At 39.6% G+C, this 20,085-nt stretch overlaps 1 protein-coding gene across 4 annotated transcripts in view; it reads left to right on the top strand.

Annotated features, from left to right (window-relative positions):
• The window catches only part of col12a1b (collagen, type XII, alpha 1b), a 152,343-nt gene extending 132,683 nt beyond the window's left edge, over positions 1-19,660 (top strand). For 2 of the 4 annotated variants that reach the window (XM_067572009.1, XM_067572006.1), the window contains 13 exons: positions 442-528; positions 2,449-2,502; positions 2,915-3,010; positions 4,540-4,593; positions 7,568-7,621; positions 7,729-7,782; positions 8,164-8,235; positions 8,340-8,375; positions 9,141-9,207; positions 9,348-9,533; positions 10,934-11,002; positions 14,267-14,437; positions 18,694-19,660. In XM_067572009.1, coding sequence (XP_067428110.1) covers positions 442-528; positions 2,449-2,502; positions 2,915-3,010; positions 4,540-4,593; positions 7,568-7,621; positions 7,729-7,782; positions 8,164-8,235; positions 8,340-8,375; positions 9,141-9,207; positions 9,348-9,533; positions 10,934-11,002; positions 14,267-14,437; positions 18,694-18,818 — 1,125 coding nt within the window. In that variant the 3' untranslated portion in view covers positions 18,819-19,660. Of the gene's footprint in view, positions 1-441; positions 529-2,448; positions 2,503-2,914; positions 3,011-4,539; positions 4,594-7,567; positions 7,622-7,728; positions 7,783-8,163; positions 8,236-8,339; positions 8,376-9,140; positions 9,208-9,347; positions 9,534-10,933; positions 11,003-14,266; positions 14,438-16,071 lie in introns of all 4 variants that reach the window. The other 2 variants (XM_067572007.1, XM_067572010.1) reach the window with 2 other exon arrangements.
• Positions 19,661-20,085: the final 425 nt, after the last annotated feature.

Here is a 20,085-nt window from a genome sequence, read left to right as displayed (position 1 = left end):
CAGAAATTTCATCTAAACTGTTTAGCTCTTGCAACCCTGGGAAATACATTTTTTTTTGGGGGGGGGGCATCCAAGGACAGAACATGCTGTACGGCAGGTCAACATGTTTTTGGAAGGTTCTCAAAAGAAACTAGAACTGCTTTCTATTCCTAGACACCTTATTAGGACTCACTCACAGTTTATGTCAGAGACTGTGTTAATGTTTCATGTTTTGAACCGTGACTGTATGAATCATCTGCTGCTAATGAAGTGACATGGACGCTGTTAGATGTTAACTCACAGTCCAGCCCTCAATCCAAAGTTGAATCAGCTGAAGCTTTGGATTCGATCCTCTTTGGCTCGTAACGATCCGCTTCTTTCAGACGCTCTCGGCTTCTATTACCTTTTTTTGCGTTGTTGTAGTTTTTAACCGGTAAATTGTCTGTTTCTCCTCTTCATCAGAGAGATGAACTGAAGTGTCCTTCTCTTCCAAACTCCTGCACCTGCACCTCAGAGGCCAACGGGCTCCCAGGGCCTCAGGGACCAGTGGTAAGAATCACCTGAACTTCAACATCTAATTTTCTGGCTCCATCTGTAAATCTATTTGATTAGAAGATTTTCCAACTGCTGGTTTTTGAAGCTGTTTTTGATTAGTCTTGTTTCCTTGATATATATTAAAAGAAAAGTCCTCATCCATGAAGCCTTTTCTCTTGTAAAAGTGAAACATCAAATACTTCCATTAAAGCAGGAAGTAAATCCCACCCTCAAACACGCTCCTATCAGATTTTACTGAACCTGCAGAGGAGCGTGTGATCCTTCAACTGACTTTAATGGATGGGGGGGTGGGGGGGATGGGGATGCTTTTACTATTTAATTAACTCCAATTTTAACAATTTAACATTCTGACAGGGACCATTTATCATAATGAGCACTTTAACTTTTTCTACTTGAGCACATTTTACTCCTAATACCTGTTTTCTTTACTTAAGTTATGCCAGACTTTTATTTGAAATGGAACATTTTTCCACCGTAGTATCTCATACACATTCCCCACGTCTGGTTATTTATGTACTGTATGTTGTACAAGGGAGAATATTGCACCCTGAAGCACATTAACCATGGGAAACTTCTTTGCAATGCCTCATAAAATCTTTTAAGAGGAGGGAGAAGGTAAACTGTGGTGGAGCATGTTGAGGGCCGACCCCGTCTGACAGTTGATGGATGAACCTCCGTCCTCCTCTCCTCCCCTCTGACTGCACTAATATCCATCTTCACAAGAAATACACTCCCCTAAACGACTTTTACAGACTGCCATTATCCTATATTTTCTTTATCGTCAACAAACCAACAACGTGTTAATCTGTCTCAGCTCCAAGCCCATTGGTTCCTATTGGAGACATAAATCTTTAAAAACACCTAAAACAGCTTGGCACTCTAGTTTTTTTTAAGGAAATTTCACTAAAACAGAAGAAAGCAGCACATTTGTTTGTGACTATTTTCACATTTGATGCTCTAGTTAGTATTTCTGGCAGCAGGACGGCGTGTGTGGTGATCGACTCTAAATAAACTACAGCGTGTGTGTGTGCTCATGGTGATGAAGGAACATGTCATCCAGTGTGGTGTAGCTCATTGATTTTTTGTTTTTTTGGGACATCAACAGAGGTTTATGGCACAAAAGAAGAAGATATCAATAACAATACTTGGTAGTAGATCAATTCAATCTTGCTCTTGATTTGTTTACAATAAGAAAAAAATGTGGAATATCACCAGATTTTAAACGTTCAATTTATTTTTAAAAGTTGTTGTCATGGTTTGGGTTTCGTAATTTTTTTATTTGCTTTATATCGTTGAAACAAATTAAGTGAAGTAGAGAAGCTAAGAGTTGAGATTTATTAACTTTGCTGTGAGGTTTTGGCCTCATCACAGCAACTAATGTTAACTAAAGAGCGTTATTTCTTGAAATGTTTAAAAGCTCATTTTAGCCTCTTTGGAGAGATTTTGAAGATGTTAGACACACAAAAGGACACTTACACTAGGTACTCTGCTTACTATTTGCCTTCTAAAACTGTTGTACTTTTACATATCAACCAGTAATTTGGTTTACTTGTGGAGAAGAAGTTTGGGAACGAGGAACTGTAGAACTTTAAGAGTTTTATCCTTTTATATTTTCGTAGGTTCACTTAAGAAAAATGAGACCAAGAGCAGTTTTTTTGTTCTTTTCAAATGGTTTGTTGACAATAAGGAAAATGTAGAATATCACCAGACTGATCCTTTATAGCACCATCATAATTTGTGTTCTAAAATGTAATCTTGGCCTTTATCAGGTTATATTCTTCAGGTGTTAAAATCTCTACCCGAAGATGTTAATATATGAGTGTGAATATGAGATTAAAAGACTTGTTAAAGTGGATATTTTCTCCTCTTGTCTTTGTTTTGACAAATGTTCCTCCTCCTCCTCTTCATCCTCAGGGTGCCCCCGGTAGCAAAGGTCCCAGAGGTGAAAGGGGAGAATCCGGTACTGTTGTAAGTACTTTTTTTAAAAAATATCATCCTTCTTCTTTCTTTAAAACCTGCTGCTTCACCTTTAAATTAACGCTAGAGAAAAAAAAAAAAAACATGACACAGTTTTCGGAGCTGGATCAGACTCCCCGGTTATCTGCCCTCGATAAAAACAAGAGATTGTTTAAAGTACGAGAGCTCTGAAGAGAGAATAAGCACATCTGATTCCACTTATCCAATGAGTGTTTTGCTCTTTGTGCCTGATATGAAGGGAAGGTTTGTTTCGATCCGTTAAGCAGCATTCCTCATCTCCTGTTGCTCTGTCCACAGATTGCAACAGTAGCGTACTTGAACTGTACTGTCCGGCCAGATATCAACAAATTCCTGCTGTGTTTAAACGATTCTCATGTGACCTTTTCCTTTCTTCCTTTCGTAGGGACCGGTCGGTCCACGGGGAGATCTCGGACCACCTGGGCCCATGGGCTTGCCTGGTCCTCAAGGACCCATCGGGTTGTCGATTCCAGGAGAGGCTGTAAGTGTATAAACACACCTCACTCAAACGCACACACTCCCCGCTCTGCCTTTTCAGCAACTAAACATAAATCCCATGATGCCTCGGCACAGCGGAGCAGAGGGATTATTGGGCGATTTATTATGCAGGGAATTTACAAGCTGGGGAGTAGCTGTGGCAGAGAGTCACATTCCTTCATGTCTGAGGGGAAGAAGTGATACCAGAAAGACCTGAGACCTCAATATTACTGAATGTCAATAAATCAGAGTTTGGATTTCCGTCTCGGAGATGAGATTTACCCAGATTAAACCAAAAATGTTCCCTCGTTTTATCTGAGCTGTCAGTGTGTAATGTGTTGGTCGTGACTCGTAGTGATGAACCTACAGAGAATTATCAGCCACTCCACGGCTCCTCTCGGCTTTACTGAGCTTTATAACGAGTTTCAGCTCATTATTTATCTGTCCAGCTGCAATTTTACTGTTTTGGTTCACTCTCAGCGCTCTCATAGTGTCATTTTTGCCACAGCAGGCAGCTGTTTTCAGAGAAAAAAGCTTTAAAAAGCCACTGTGCCCTACCCGCTCAGCACCAAACAGCAAACAGACACAGTTAGCTGTAGACTAGCTGGTGAACATAGTGGAATATTTAGCAGCTAAAGAGCCAAATATTTCCCCTCAGCAGTTGGTAGAGAGCAATAACAGAGCTAAAAGAGAGTGAATATTGGACTTAAATGAATGATAATGTTGCTCCATAATTGCTGGATGTGGCAATAAGCAACTGATTACTGACAAGTTCAACATATCAACTTAAAAGCTGATGATATATCAGTGTTGTGTTCACTGCTTGTTTCTGCTGAAAACACTTACTTTATACCTAAACCTCAAAACCTAATATTGATATGACACAGATGACGTGATCAGCTGATCTTTTCTCTAGATAAGAGTCACCACTCTGTCGGTCTTGTCGAACCACAAAATCAGTTTATAGTCACTGAGTCGTGTTACAGAGTGATGTTTCTTATCACTCAGAAATGATCTTCGGTTCAGTTACAAACACTCGCAGAGAGAATATTGACCAGACGACAGACAAAAGTTTCATTTACAGGGTGAACGTTAATTAGCTGCAGCTCATTTAATCTGTCGCCAGTGGCGTTTGTCATTGTAGCGCTGGTTTAAATGAGTGAATCTGCTACCTGAGTGTCCCTCTTTGCCGCTAAAAACAAGCGAGGAGGGATAAAAGTTTCAACAAGAGATTCGTTAGTGTCTGAGTAACAAATCCACTTCCAAAATGAAGCCAAGCCCCCGTGGTAATGATGCCCCTGTGATCATATTATAAATTATGATGCATTTTGAAAGATTAAATTACCCAACAGAACATACTTCTTCCAGCACTCGTTACAGATCACCTTAAACCACATTTAAAGTATAACATTTCTAGTCCTAATCTGTTTATCCTGGAGCGAGCAGCACCACAGGCAGGACATGTTTCTTCTAAATGTCATCTTACAGAGATGTTCTGTTCCCACTGCTCATTCATGTCTTTATGCCTTTTAGGGCCGCCCTGGACCAAAGGGAGACCCCGGTGACTCTGGCCTACCTGGACAGAAAGTAAGTGCAGCTCTAGTTGTGGATTTTAAAACAGGAAACGGGGGATAATTCACAGCTTGACTACTACTCTGGCGTCCGGCCACGTAGCTGGATGCAGACGGTTTTCCAGCTGGGGAGGATTCAGAAAAAAAAAAAAAAAGAAGAGGGGAGTTCGTCTCTCTCTGCAGCAGGTTTCCGAATATTACTTTTAAATTAAATTTCTTCTCGAAGTTCTCGCGGAGAACGAGCCAAGAACAAGTCACCTTGATTAACGGTGGTGGTAGAGTGTCGGCCTGCGGTCAGCTGGCTAACTAATGTAAGTTGTTTTATCTGGGAATATCTGAGGAGCTCCGGTCCAAACAGGGATATCCAGGACTTGAAAGAAAGATGACACCGCAGCTTATAAAGTGATTGTTGGCATGAACGTAAAGAACATTGTGGGTCGCTGTTGAAACTCTTCAGTCTGAACCTGTCTGGTGTTTTTTGAAATACTGAGTGACGAATATCAGGTAGCATTTTGATTTCTTCCTGGAATGAAGCCCTCGTATCTCCGTTTTAATGGGTGATAAGAGATGGAGGTAAAAGTTTCATCCATTAACTTCAAAGCTTTCACTTCTACTCATGAACACTGCGGCATCATTCAGGGAAATTTAACCTGAATGTTCACAGTTTTTTTTATTTTAAAATGAACAAAACTGACTATCTGAGCAGGAAAAGTAGAAAGAAACTCTGGTGTCCTCCAGCAAAGGTTAAAGGCCTGCTGACATTTAAGATTAGGTTGCAGTTGAGCTCATAAGAGGGTAAAAGATCCTTAAAATGCTGGAGGGACTGAAAAAAGAAACCCAGCCTTCCTCTCAGTGACCTCCAGGCCTTCAGTGCTTTCTGTCACTTCAAGCTCAGTAATCCTTCCTCGCGTCTGTCTGCGCAGATCAGCGGAGATACGATCCATTAAATGTATTTATAGCCGCAGACACAAGCAGATGCTACGTCGCTCCCCTGCCCTCTTTTGACCCGCGGAGTCGTGTTTGTTTATCTCCTTTCAACTTCAACCTTTGGAGTTTTGCTTAGGTGGATCTGTTATCTTGCTTTTAGACGTTTTACATCAGCAGGAAGTTGGACTTTTAATTGCAGAAAGATTTCTTGGAAGCAGAGCAGAGTTGTGTTAGAGGCAACTGTAAATTCATCACAGGTTTTCAGAGCTCAGGATAGCTAACTGGTAAACATCAGTGCCAGAAGAGAAACACTGAAACCTGAAATAAAGAGGGCCTCCTCTTTATTGCACTGTTATGAAATATAATATTAAGCTTCATGCAAAATGTGCAGGAGCTTATATTTAGTGGGCGATTTCAGTCCTAATGTGCAAGAGAACAGAAGAGCTGCATCTAATCTTACAACACAGATAAGTAGGATGATACAGACAATCACAGTATTGATTTTCTAACCTGGAAACAACGTCTACCCTGATTTTTACTTAATTCCTAGTCAGACAATAGAGCTACACAACTCAGAGACACATAAAACTAACTTTTCCTGTCGACAGTGACTCATCTTCCTCCTCCTGTCGATGCCAGAATCCCATTGGATGCATGTTGTGTCAAACTTTCTGGTGTGAAAACCCGGTGACGTGATTGTTTACATTCATCTACTGATGAATCTGATAACAGGTTGCGTCAGGATCTATCGGATCAATTGAGGCAATTATTGTTCAGTCACATGTATGTTTGTGTCACTGATCATCACCATCTGTAAAGGTGTGTAGTCAAATTTGTGTAGTCAAATGAAAAATAGAGACTTTCTGGTGCGTTGGTAGCCTACTGGTTAAGACGCAAAACACGTAACCGCATTGTCCGCGGTTCGATTTCAGCTGCACACAGTAGTTGCGTGTCATCTCTCTACCCGGGTTTCCAGTCTGTCTATACTTGCAACTGTCAGATTAAAAAAAAAAAAAGGCTAAAAATAATCTAAAAAAATATAAAATAGACAAATGGAAACACCGCCACGCTTTAATCATCTGCCCATTGTTCTTCTTCTTTCATTTCTCCCTTAACACGACTTACCCAGAAGAAGAAAAAGGTTGAGAGGTTTAAACCGGTTTCTCCAAGAAATGTTTGTAGCAGTAAAAGGACTGATTTGTTGCATGTCATTCCTCTCTCTCTCTCTCTCTCTCTCTCTGCCCATGTTTGATGTCTCTCTAAATTTTTGACTCCTAAATAAAGAAGAACTAAAAATACCAACAATTTATCTCCATCCAGACTTCTTTCAGTCAATATAAATGACTTCCTCTTCTTTTACTTCTCCCTAAACACCACTTGGCCAGAAGGAAAAAGTAATTTGGCGCCGCCTGTTTTCTCAAAGAAATATCTGTAGCGATGATAAGACGGATCTGCTAACAGTTAACGGATTTTTACCATCCTGCTCGTTTAGAGAAGAATATTTAAGGACAAAGTGTTTTTCGGTGAAGGACGCTGGAACAGGACGTTAGTGGGGATCAAACCTGTGACTTCAGTAATCAGCTGTAGCCTCCTCCTCCTCCTCTTCCTCCCTCCATACAGACACAGCCCAGAGCTGCACACTCTGATTAATCATCTCTTTTATTCAAATAGAAGAAACCCAGTGAGTTTATCTTAGAGTGGATGGTGTTCATGGAGCGGTCGGGCTGCAGGTGACCATGCTGGAGCAGATGCTATAGCAACATGCATTTAATGACTTGCAGACCACGCGGGCCCTGGTTTATAATGGCCAATAAAACGGATCTGGAATATATTATGTTCCCAGTAAATCTTATGCCAAGGCATCAAAGACCAGAAAGGATCGACAATAAAAATAGCGAGCAGGGTTTCCGAGCAAATGAGCGCAAAAAAAAAAAGGAGATTTACTGTTCGACACGCAGAAATCCAGCGCTGAAACAAACCGCTTCGAGTTGGGGGGAAAGAGAAAAAAAGATGGAAAAGAAGGTAGAGTGAGCTTAATTTAAGTGGCTCTCTTGTGTTTGAAGGGTTTACCTGGACCTTCTGGTGGCGTCGGACCGATCGGACCAGCTGGAGTGAGGGTGAGTACTAGCAGGGTGGTTTTTTTTAATGGCAACCATGCTCTCAGGATTCTTTGAACATGAACAGTATCAGTTCGGTTTTTTAAGTTGGGGTCTTGTAATTCCAGGGCCCTCAAGGAAAGGATGGACAAGCTGGACCCAGAGGCCCCCCAGGGCCCATGGTAAGAGTTTTAATGCTTTGACACACCTGGGAGCTGCCTGCTCCGCTGGCCAGTTAGTTAGAGCTTAAGTGCCTTGCTCAAGGACAAACTGGCATTAGTCTCTTAGGGAGGAGAAAACATGACTTAATTATTTTCTCCACCCAGATTTAACAAGCTGATGTTGTTAAATGGACATAAACTTTCTAATCACAATGAGGATTTTTTTTTTTTTTAGTTCTTTTATCGATACAGATGACGTTATAAAAGTTTTTCTCTGCGATTTGGTTGAGAAATTATTCTGTAAGAAACATTTTTATAGGTTGATGTGATTGTTTTCTTGTTAACCTTGTTAACTTGTGTTGGACAATGTTTTCATTGCTTTTTTCCTTGTTTTCCTCGCAGGGACCTCCAGGATCTCCAGGAATACCAGGTGCTGCAGGAAAACCAGGAAATCCCGGAGACTCAGGTTCTCCTGTAAGTGTCCTCACTGTCATGGCGGCTTTGTACGTCCAGTCAGCAGCGTCTGAGTTTTAAAGGGTTTTGCACAACTTGAATGTTTTGTTTTTTCTGTTTTTTAGGGCACTGTTGGTCCCAAGGGAGACAAAGGAGAGAGAGTGAGTACACCTGAAATATATCCAGGTTCATCTTAGAAGCTCAGAAACTGCGGATAACAACTGTTAATCCAGAGTATGGTAATTTATTTGAAGATGCTATAGAGCAAGAAAACATCCTTCTTTACAGGTATTTTAGGCTGATATTGACCTTTCAAGTTTTTATTTATCATAAAACAAGAAAAGATGCTGCCAGTGTAGTAACATATTTTCATTTCAAGTATTTTCTAGAAATGTGTCGAAAGTATCTTGAAACAAGACAGAATACACAGATTGTTTTTGGCTCTCAACATTAGCATAACTTGTTCATTGTTAGGGCAGCTGGTGTACATTATATAAGATTACAACGTTAAGGTGCAAGAAGGCCAAAAACATCAAATCTTGTGAAAGGACAGCTCTGCACACTTGCAGATATTTAATCAAAAAGGCAAGCTCTCAGTCTGCAGACTTTCATCGGGGCAAATGTTTGACAAAAGGGAATTTTCAGAGTCTCATTTTGACATCAAATAGAGCAGAGCAGCATGTTTTCCTGTAAGTACATGTGGGAAATGCCCAAAGAAACCAAAGACCAGTTAACACAGAAAGCAGGAAATCAAAAGGGAGGAAATATTGCACAAACTTCAGTCAAAATCCCAGCTTTCTGAGCCACTAACCTTTAGAGTAACATTTTAAAAAGACAGATTTATTTAATAAACCTCAGGCAGCGTTTTAAGTAGAATTCAATATAAAAACCTTATATGCATCTCAATCCTGCCTCTCTGTACCCAGGGCGACTTTGCTCCTCAAAACATGATGCGATCCATTGCCAGACAAGTTTGCGAGCAGCTAGTGAATGGTAAGTAGTAACTTTTTTCCCCTGAACTCTATTTGGAAATGGTTCTGGCACCGTTAAGCAGCCAAACAGCCTCTTGTCTTTCACGATACAGTGAGCCTGCCACTTACTATTATGTTCCCTTTCACCTTCTGCTGTTGCAGCACAAATGACTCGTGTCAACACATTACTGAACCAGATCCCCAACGGCATGTACCGCAGCAATAACCCAGGCCCTCCTGGGCCTCCTGGACCTGCTGGCAGGCAGGGACCCCGCGGAGAGCTGGGCCCCGCAGGAAGGAACGGCTTACCCGGAAGTCCAGGTTTACCCGGCCAGCCGGGAGAGAGAGGTATGAGTCCATCACATCAATCTACCGCACAGGAGGAGATGGAGATCGTACTTCAACACATGTCATCACAAGAAAATAAACCAGAAGTCCGAGGATTTCTAAAATGGGAGCACAAAAAGCAGTTCAAGCCACAAATGAACACCACATTGATTATTTATACTGCAGCAGGTTTATTTAAAAAGCACAAAACCATCACAAGATGCTAACGAGGCTTGGCTTCATCCCTCGTTTTCACTCCTGATTGAGCAACACGCTGCTGCCTGCTACTCATTGTTAGTGATCTTCTGTGTTCTCGTTATATAACAAGTACAAAACTACACCGAAAGATATATGAGAGAGAAAAAAAATCTGTGTTGCAAGATTTAGATGGTAAATCTGCGTGTTAACAGTTAAATTTGCTGCAACACTATGTAACATTTGTCATACTAGAGGATTAGGCTTTTCTTAAAGTAGGAGCTCTTATGCAACATTGTGAAGTTAGTGCAGAGAAGCGTGTGTCACTTATTCCACTAGAGGCCTATTACTGTGTTTACAGAAGGACAATAAGAAGAAGTGATTCTTGCCAGCTGCAGTAAACATGCTGGAAAAATATCAACATCTGACACTTATGGTTCTGTCAGAAAATATCAGGACAGCAACATGTTTCTTATTGTTTCGACTCGTCGGATCAGACGTGAAACGATGACGACGCTTTAATTTAAGGGTGTTTACATGCACAACAGCGTTTGACTCGTAGCCGTCTTTATACGCAAGACAATGATACTTAAGTCGGATAAAGCAACCAAGGAGGTTTTAGGGTCAGGATGAGTGAGTCTGACATCAACCCAGCTGAAGATCACACTGAGGGCTCGCTGCAGTACGAGCCTGTCAGAGTATCAGCAGGGGAAGAATCTGAATCATCTGATCTTTCGTCACGTATTGAGAAAGATCTGACACCAAAATATTATTGATTTATGATTTATTAAAGCATATTTAGTTTGTCCAGCAGATTTGTCTCCAAAATTAAGGGCGTTGATAGTTATTTCACTGTTCGTCTGACATGAAAATGTAAACTGAACCGAAATTAAGCAACTCTAACGAAAAAATGTCTCGCTGTTTGAATTTTCTGACAGTTTTATAGCCTTTTATTGAATAACAGGAAAACATATTGTGTCTCCAATACATACACAGTTGATTATTAAGCTTTTATGTGCTTTTTCAATGTTTCATCTTCCACTTTTGATGTTGCTCAATACTGAGCAGCTCATTTACTAACTGATGCATCATAAGCACAGATTTCACCCTTAAAATCTAGTTAGGAAAAGGTCTCGAGTCTTGTTATATGTTCTTTAGGTTTTAAACTGCCTATTTACTGTCATACTAGACCAGATACAGAAGCTGACTGTGTTTGTTTCCTTCAGGTCCTTCAGGAGAGAAGGGCGACCGAGGGACGTCAGGAGTTGGACAGAAAGGACCGAGAGGGCCTGCTGGTATGTTTCAAACTGATTTTTAAACATCCTACATGTCAAAAATACTCAAAAAAAAGGAAAACAAGAGGAATATATAAGACAAAAGACAAAAACATCTTGTACTTCCTTTGCTGCTGATGGAAAACAGTCATTTAAAATCAGTTCCACAACTTAAGATTTTCATTAGAGCTACAACGATTAGTTGATCAACATTAAGTCATTATTTAAATGAAAAAGTACTAAAATTCTCTGTTTCCAGCTTCTTAAATGTGAATATTTTCTGGTTTCTTTAGTCCTTTATGACAGTAAACTGAATATCTTTTGGTTGTGGACAAAACGAGACATTTGAGGACGTCAACTTGGACTTTTGGGAAACAGATTCATTGCTAATTAAAATAATAGCATAGTCACAGCCCTGACTTTCATTATCAATTAATCTGTTAGTAATTGTGTCTCTTTATTGATTATCCATCTTGTCTCATTTAGTCCAACTCACAGACAGTTTACGATCATGTACGACAAAGAAAAGCATTAAATCGTCACATTTGAGAAGCTAAAACCAGCTAACGTCGCGTGTGTTTCTTTAAAAAAACGACTACAAAGATTATTTGATTCTCAAAACAGTAATTAAATCATTTCCTGTCAATTGCAGCTTTAGTTTTGATGCATGGGTCGACATAATTCACGGCTTCACCAACAAATCTGTCATCTGTCGTCTCACATTCTTATTAGCGAAGATCAACAACCCAAACATTAAGCTAGCAACGTCTAATTTTTAGCCCGGTGCTGACTATCATTAAAAATGAGAAACAACGCCTGCAGCGAATCAGCTGCCAGTCAACATGAATTCTGTAAATAACTTCTGTGAAAATTAAACTGTCTGTACTCGTCTGAGATCATTTATGAGAGAAGAAGCTCCGCAGCACCGCCGTACGATCGTTAGCGTTTCTAGTTTCAACAACGCCGACAGAGTGAGATGTCTTCTCTCTAGTGGATCGCTTCAAGTCTTATTACAGGAGTCACTTTAATCAATTTAATAGTTTTAGGATTAAATACCATGTTTAAAGGAAGCTCTACTATGTTATTTCAGTGTGTGAGATACATATTTAATAATCAGTCATTACTCATCAGATTAATTAATAATGAAATTAATCATTACTTGTGTTCTGAGTCACTTCCCTACAAATAAATCTTGAGTTTTCAGTCCTGAGAAATTGAGCTCAAACAACAACCGTAAAATCACGATTTCCTCCCGCCTGCGGCTGTTTAGCGGCGGCTCCACTAATCACACGTTCACCCGGTCACGCCGTAATCCGACAAACAACACTGTGAGAATCCAGTCTGTCAGGCGGAAGGAGAGGAGAAAAAGCTGTTTTCTGAAGCAAACAAGGTCAAGTTGTAGAAAGGGTGGAAGCGAAGGGGGGGCGGCGGAGCGAGGGAAGGGGGTCTCGGAAAAAGGGAGGAAGTGAGTGGACGGCGGTGCGGTGAGTCATGGTGGAAGAGGTTCATTCACAACACATGCTGAGGACGGTGCAAGCGGGAGAAAGTCAGTCAGGGAAACTTTCCAAGCCGGCTTTCTCCATGTCTAGACATAACGCAGAGGCGGAAAAAGCATCAGCAAATTCTGCCTTTCCCCTTTTTTTTTTTCCTCCCCTCATAGTTTTGTCTTTTTAATTTCTATGTTCCAAATGGTTGTGCCCAGGACTGTCAGCAGCATAGTTGCAACAGTTTTTTTGTTTTTTTGTTGTTGTTAATTGATTGTGTTTCCAGCTGGAACAGAAGCACAGCTGTAATTATCTGTACGGTTCAAAGATCATGACACACTTCCTTCATTTTTTTTTAGTTTTAATTCATCAGGAGGTTTAGAAGAACTCCTCCAAATTAATCAGATATCCAAAGCTACATTTCTATTGTTGGCATGATGATCATAAAAACTCACACATGGAGAACAGACACTTCAAGACTGAACTGAAGAATCAACAAGACAAACAACAAGACTCACAAAACTGATAAATGCGAGACCTCACGTAATGCTCACATACTTCTGCCAACCTTCAACCTGAGCAGAGGTCTAATCAGCCAGGATAAGTGAACACACCTGTGTGGGTGTGCTGAGCCTTTAAGTTCCTCTTGATTAAGCAAAATGCTGACAAAAGATCCCGTCTCCTTGCCCCACTGACAAGCTTGTTCTGTAAAATGTAGAGCTACATCAGATCGGTTGATGTATAAGATGCCAGAAAGTAATAAAAAACTGCCCATCAGAGTCAACTTTGATCCAACAGTCAAAAACTGAAATATAGATTTTCTTTACGATCACATAAGACAAAGAAAAGCAGCAAATCCTCACAATGGAGAGGCAGGAATTATGAAATATTTGACATTTTGGCTTTAAAAAAATGACTTAAAGGATTAATTGATTATCAGAATAGTTGCTTATTTATTTTCTGTCAATTCAGCTCAGATCTTTATTATCTCACAAGAGGAAATTATGCAGTAAGGCAGCATAAAAACACATAAAAACAATAAAACACATTAAAAGTGCCAGTACTATACATGCAAGTCATACAATAAGGATGTACGTTAACAGCAAGGAAAACAATAACAAAAGAATAAAGATAAGAAAAAACTATGTGAGGAATCAAGAGAAGTGAGTTTACTAAGCGATCAAGTGATCAATACCCAGATGTGTTTAGATCTGTTAAATATAAGGAATGTCTAAATGAATCTTCTTTTGCTTTTTACTCATCATTTAGCCAAACAATATATAATTTATCCAATAAAGATAAATAGATTCGATAAGTGATCCAAAAGGACTTGGACTCTAAGCCAAGTCGATAAAACTGCTACTCAGGACTAAACTGGGGTTAAATAAAAGAAACTGTATCATCATTCTAGAAAAAACGATGAGCAAGTATTCATTTGTGATTCACCGCAGAGAGAACGTTAAACACTAGGTAGCATAAAACCAGCCCAACCGATGAATGATATGGAAAATCTAGTCTGTGTTTACATTAAACTCTGAACTTGAGGTTTATTTTTGACCTATTGAAGGAAAATCAGTTTGAATTTAACTGAGAATATATAAATAACATCTGTATATTTTTGTTTAACACTTTTGCTGCAGCATCAACCCTCTAAATGGAGAAATAAATATGCCAACAATGAGAAACTGACCAAATTTGAGATTAAATCATAATCATTAACACAGATCCCTGATTTATTTCGTTGACTGTGTCCTCATGATATGTGCCTGACCTTAACTGTTCTACATTTTTTTCCCCTCAGGCCCACAAGGAGAAAGCAGGACAGGACCTCCAGGCCCTTCAGGCTCTGCCGGACCTCGTGGTCCCCCTGGACGTCCAGGTTACGCCGGAGTCCGTGGGCCTCCTGGACCTCCTGGATACTGCGACTCTTCTCAGTGTGTCGGTATTCCTTACAATGGGCAAGGATACATAGGTAGGTATCGAGAACTAGACGGGACGGCTTAGCCTGGTGTGAAATAACGTCCTGTAACTGCTAAACATATCTGATGTTTCCAGTCAGCTTGGTGGGTGTTTCAATTTGGGATTAAACTCTTCAAACAGAAACTAACACAGCTGTAAGGGAACACTCCAGCATTTAGGGAAATGCACGTATTTACCGTCTTTTGCAGAGTCAAATAACAAGATGGGTCCATTACAGAGATCCAGGTCCAGGACATGTTTACATAGCGTAGCCATAGATTGAAAGCAGGGGGAAACTGTTAGCCTCGCTCCATCACAAGAGGAAAAAAAAGAACCTTCCAACAACTCCAAAACTGTCTGATATTCATCTCGAGTCGGCTCGGTACCAAAAACCGTCAAGTACCAAAAGCTGGCATTGATTCGGAAACAAAAACTGATCGTTTTTTGTCATTAAAATAATGATTCTGTCCATTTCAGTGAGTATTTTTATTGTACAGCTGCTTTTGTTCAACATTTAAAAGATGAGTCTGGTGTTATTCTATATTTTTCTTCTTGTCAACGAATCCCATGAAAAGACCAAAGCAGTAATGGGTTAGTCTGTCTCTTGTCTGTGGCTTTCAGCTCTGAGCCCATTGGGTCCTACTGAAGATGTAAATCTTTAAAAACGGCTCAAAAATATGTAGTTTTTATCAAACAAATAGGAGGAAATTGTGTATTTGTCGGGGACTGTTTTTAGCAGCAGATGAATCCCCTTTTAGTGCTCTAGTGAGTATTTGTGGCAGCTTTTGGCCACAGTGGACCTCTATGGCACATCATACACACACTGAACCTGTTAGTAGATCAATCCATTGTTGGTCTTGATCGTTTCGTTGGATTTGTTGATGATAAGAAAAATACAGAATATCACCAAAATTAGCATCGGAGATATTTGTTTACCAACAACAAATGGTAACCACAGTGTCATATTTAGACCTTAAACAATTGGTCCATTAACCAAGCAGTCAATACACAGAATATAATTCTGCAACTCTTCTGATTTTTGTTTCATTTAATCAGTTTTGAAGCAAAAATACCAAACATTCTCCAGCTCGAACTTCTTAAATATGATTTGGATTTGGCGCTTTCCTTTCTTCTATCATTGTAAACTGAATATCTTTTTATTTTTGGACAGTGAGTCAATCTGAAGATGTCAGTTTGGGCTCTTGAATATTATAACATTCTGTAAACAAAACAACAAATCAATTAAGCAAGAAATGAATCATCAGTTGCAGTTTTAGTCTCATTTTTACATTTATGTTTCTGTACCTGTTCAGTAAACGAGTCAGTTTTGCAGTTGTCAGAAGGTATATTTTTCTCATTTGATGGAGCTAGGCTAACAGTTTCCCCCTGCTGCCAGTCTTTATGCTAAGCTAGGCTAAACATGTCCTGCCCTGTATCTCTGTGCTGGATACATAGAGATGACACTGATACCCATCATCTAAATTTTGGGTAAGACGGTAAACAAGTGTTTTTCCCAAAATGTCAGAGTACTGTAAGTCTGATAACTTATAATCACTAATCATTACAGAGTAACTTGTAAGTTGTTTTATTCGCTGTCTTCTGCTTTTGACCTGACTGACACCTTCCATCCTCTTTGGCCTGTTTCAGGTTCACCATAGTAGACTTTCTATGCCGCCTGTGCTGCTTTCACTGACTTCCTGAAAAACAAAACTCAAAGTCCTGTAACTGAAACACTTGCTCACATGCTCTAGAGCTGTTTAAAGGATAACAGCCAAAGGAAACCATTAACAAACTATGCTGAAAAAAAAAACAACACATCAACAAAGAGGGAACCTGTACTAACGACTCACAGCCAGTAGAACAAAACCCACCAGCAGCAGCGGTGATGGCACCGACCTGTTTAGTGGCCTGTTTGCATCTTGAAGCCAAAGACCAAACAAAGAAACCTTGTGTTCAGTGGAGGAGCATGTACCAAACAACAACAACAACAAACAACCCAAACAAATACTAACAAAGGTGGATTTGTAACAGAAACAAGTGCAACTACCACAGCATCACCAGCAACAACAGCAGCAACAACTTTAACAGCATTACTCTCGAGGTGACATGTGTAAATAAACTAATTTGTGCCTTGTAAATGGTGTTTGAATCAAGTCCACTAAATTTAGTTTTTAACATCTGTAGTGTTAAAGCTTGTGCCTTGCAACCAACAACCTGATGCTTGCTGAATGCCAACAAAAACGCCTCTTTTTTTAAAATTTTCCTGCCCATGTGTTTGTAGCTGTTTTAAACTGCTCAGGGCCATACTGAATCATTTCTGCACATGTGACCCCTGAGGTTTAGATTTCACTCTGTTTGCCACTTCATGTACAAAATCAAACAATCTAGTTTTTCCATTTCCTTTTTTTTTTTTTTAAAAAACAAACAAACAAACAAACAATTCCAGAACCAGCTATACTGTATCTGTATGTTATTAAATACTAACAATGCAACTCTAAAGAAGGTTCTCCAGGCTCGTGGCAGAAGAACTGTACTTGATTTTTATGTAGAAATGTTTTGTTGTTTATTTTGTAAATGAATGAGTGGTGGAGAAATGACAGTGTTGATAATTCTTGAGTGATAAAGTCACTTGACTCTCAAATTGGACTAACACCTGAACTTGTGACGTCAACAAAAAAGGGAAACGACGAATGCACTGACATGTTTACCAGGGGCGTGTCCAACCACACAACTAAATCTGACAATTGATTGGTTTGTTAGCAGCTGTGGATTTGGTGATATCTCTGCCGATCAATCAAAGTTTACCTGCACTCCTGCGAGTTGCAGATGTTTTATTTTGCTCGTGAACTTTCTTTAGCGTCACACTTTGTTAGATACACTTGTACAATCTAATGCAATCCAATGCAATAGTTCTGCCATGAATTCCACTGAGGTTTTCTTCTAGGTGCTCAGAAACAAAGTAGAATTATCACCTTTCTGAAAGTGTCAACAAAAACTGAACATTTAAAGCTTTGAAGAAGTAGAATTTATGGCAGAGCTGCTGTATTGGATTATATTGGATTGCACACGTGTTTCTAATAAAGTGGCCAGTGAGTGTGTATACTATTATGAAATCTTATGCTGATTTGATAACCTGCAGCCTGTTGCGCTACTAACTGCTTTGTTGTAACTAGCTATTTTCACATTAAACTTGCTACCTGCTCAGTTGCAGAGTTCTTACTTGTTCTATAAGTAAACAGTAATCACAACTTTGTCACAGAGTGACATTTTACACTGTGCCCTATTTAGATAAAATGGAATAAAAAGACACAATTGACTAGTGACATAAAGTAAGAGACGTACTATAGACTGTTATTTAGAAAGTCAAAAGTCACATATGCTATCATGTGTTCTAGTTGACATATGATAATATTATTTTATCATTAAAAAATCACAAAGAATCCCGCATGCTGACCATCTGAGGTCTGAGGACTGAAACATCAATAAAATGAGTCCAAGTGATAGACAGTGTTTGGGATTCTTTGTTTTTAGGGTTTTTGATCATATGCACTTGTCATGGTGTGCAAGAACTTTCTTGAAATAATTAAAATGTCATTTATAATAATTGTAACAAGCATGCATTAGCATAACTCCCACATTACGTGTGAGCTACATCAATTCATCTGATCACTATTTTTAAAATGTGATCAAAAAGGAAAAGCAACGAATTCTCACAAATGAGAAGCTGGAACATTTAAAAATAAAGGACTTAAGCAAGTAATTGATTATCAGAATTGTTGTAGATCGACTTATCTCTTCAGCTCTACTTAGAACATTTACACATAGCTGGTGCAACAGACTGCTGGTTAATTATAAAAATGGTTTAAGATGCTTAAATGAACAAACTTTCTGGTCCCTGCACCAGTCAAGTGCCTTACAGCAGCTGTTGAATCACGATAACTTTTTTCTATTGGCTTATTTTGGTGCATCGGTAGCTCCAGTCCACAAATGTTGCTGTTTCCTGTTTTTCAGTGAGCAAAATATGGGAATAATTTTGCTGTAACCCCCTCAACCACCACAATAAGTGTGGACACGCCCCTGCTGTTTACTAACCAAATGTTTCAGAGCCGAAAAGAAATACAAAAAACTCACTTGACTTTAGTTAGCAGTCACTTAAAACAAGCAAACAAAAAAAACCAACTAAATTCTAACCCGTTCTTCTTGTGCATGCTGAGACAAACTAAGAGAATTTCCCAACTCATGTTCAATTGGCCAAACGCTATCTCCAAGCAGGCCAATATCCATCTGAACCCGACACCCAAGTATTCCCGGTCACCGAGGAGGAGGATGATTCGCAATACCAGCGTCGAAAGAGATCACTATCAAGAAAGGCATCCAACAGGCTAACATCATAAGACAAGCCATGTTCACTTTTTTTTTCTTGTTCAACCTGTGTTTGTTGTTGGAATATGCACATTATACACAGAAAAAAATGGGGTTTGACACCTCGACTTTATTGGGAAATACCTTTAAATGCCTTAAAACGTATGTGAATATTCATTTTTGTGGCAGGTGAAGGTCTTGGACAGAGGGAGGGAGTTTGGGGGCGATTGCTAAGCAAAAAATTTTTAAAAAATGGAAGAAAAAAATCCATGAAAACCTGTGAGCTTTTTCTTTTTCCACTTGTCTTTTGCTTGTAACATATTTGCATTGAGTTTGTATGAACTAGCAGTGTTGAACAGTGCACTCATTGCATAACAAAGCTAGTGATGGTAGTGGAGGGATGAAAATGTTTGTTGACAGTGTTGGGACATCAGGTGAGAAATGATTATTGTTTTCTGTCACAGTTCATCCAGTATGTTAAATATAACCCTTTTCATTCAGTGTCGTCTTCCAAGGAGGTTCAGTTTCATTATGGCAGTTAAACACAGCTTTCATTTTGTATCTCTAGACTTAATATTTATCAGTTTTCCTTTATTCCGTCACAGCTAATTTTACCAAAGGTGAAATTGCATGTCTGTGGTGTATATTTAGTACATGTTTTTGTTACATTTCATTTTTGTTTTAACCAGAATATAGTTGTTGTCATTCTTGTCATTTTCTCAGTATCGAATGCAGTTGAAACCTGCGTGCAAGACTATGGAAATGGTATTGCTGCTTCATGTTTTAACTGCAGATTGTGAATTCCACAGCCTTATTTTCTTATTTATTTCTGAAAACAGAAGAGGCATTTTTCAATAAAACTACTGAAAATTTACACCTGGTGTGGTTTTTGTGAGTCTTGGTTGCTTATTTCAAGGGAATGCACAGACTCTGAAAGAGATGTGGGCAAAGATGAAGGAGGGGTACTTTTGGCATGAAGGTCACACCAGAGTGGACTGACTAGAGGGGCATTTGCACACTTAAGACAATTAAAAGGGCACTCGTTGTGACTAGAAGGGCACTTTGATCAAATATAGGGGAACTTGGACCGAATTGGTAAGCACTTGGACTGACTAGAAGAACACTTGGACTAACTGGAGGGACACTCAAGCTTTTAATATGGGCAATTAGGCTGACTAGATTGGAATTGTGATCAACTAAAGGGACACTCGGCCGGGCTGGACTAGAGAAGAACTTGGACTGACTGGCACCTTCGGTACACTTGGGCCAACTATAGGGGTGATTGAGGGCACTTGAACT

The sequence above is a fragment of the Thunnus thynnus genome, chromosome 18 (genome assembly GCF_963924715.1).
Source record: "Thunnus thynnus chromosome 18, fThuThy2.1, whole genome shotgun sequence".
NCBI lineage: Eukaryota > Metazoa > Chordata > Actinopteri > Scombriformes > Scombridae > Thunnus > Thunnus thynnus.
Note: the sequence above shows the minus strand (reverse complement) of the source record. Positions and strands in the feature narration are given on the sequence as shown.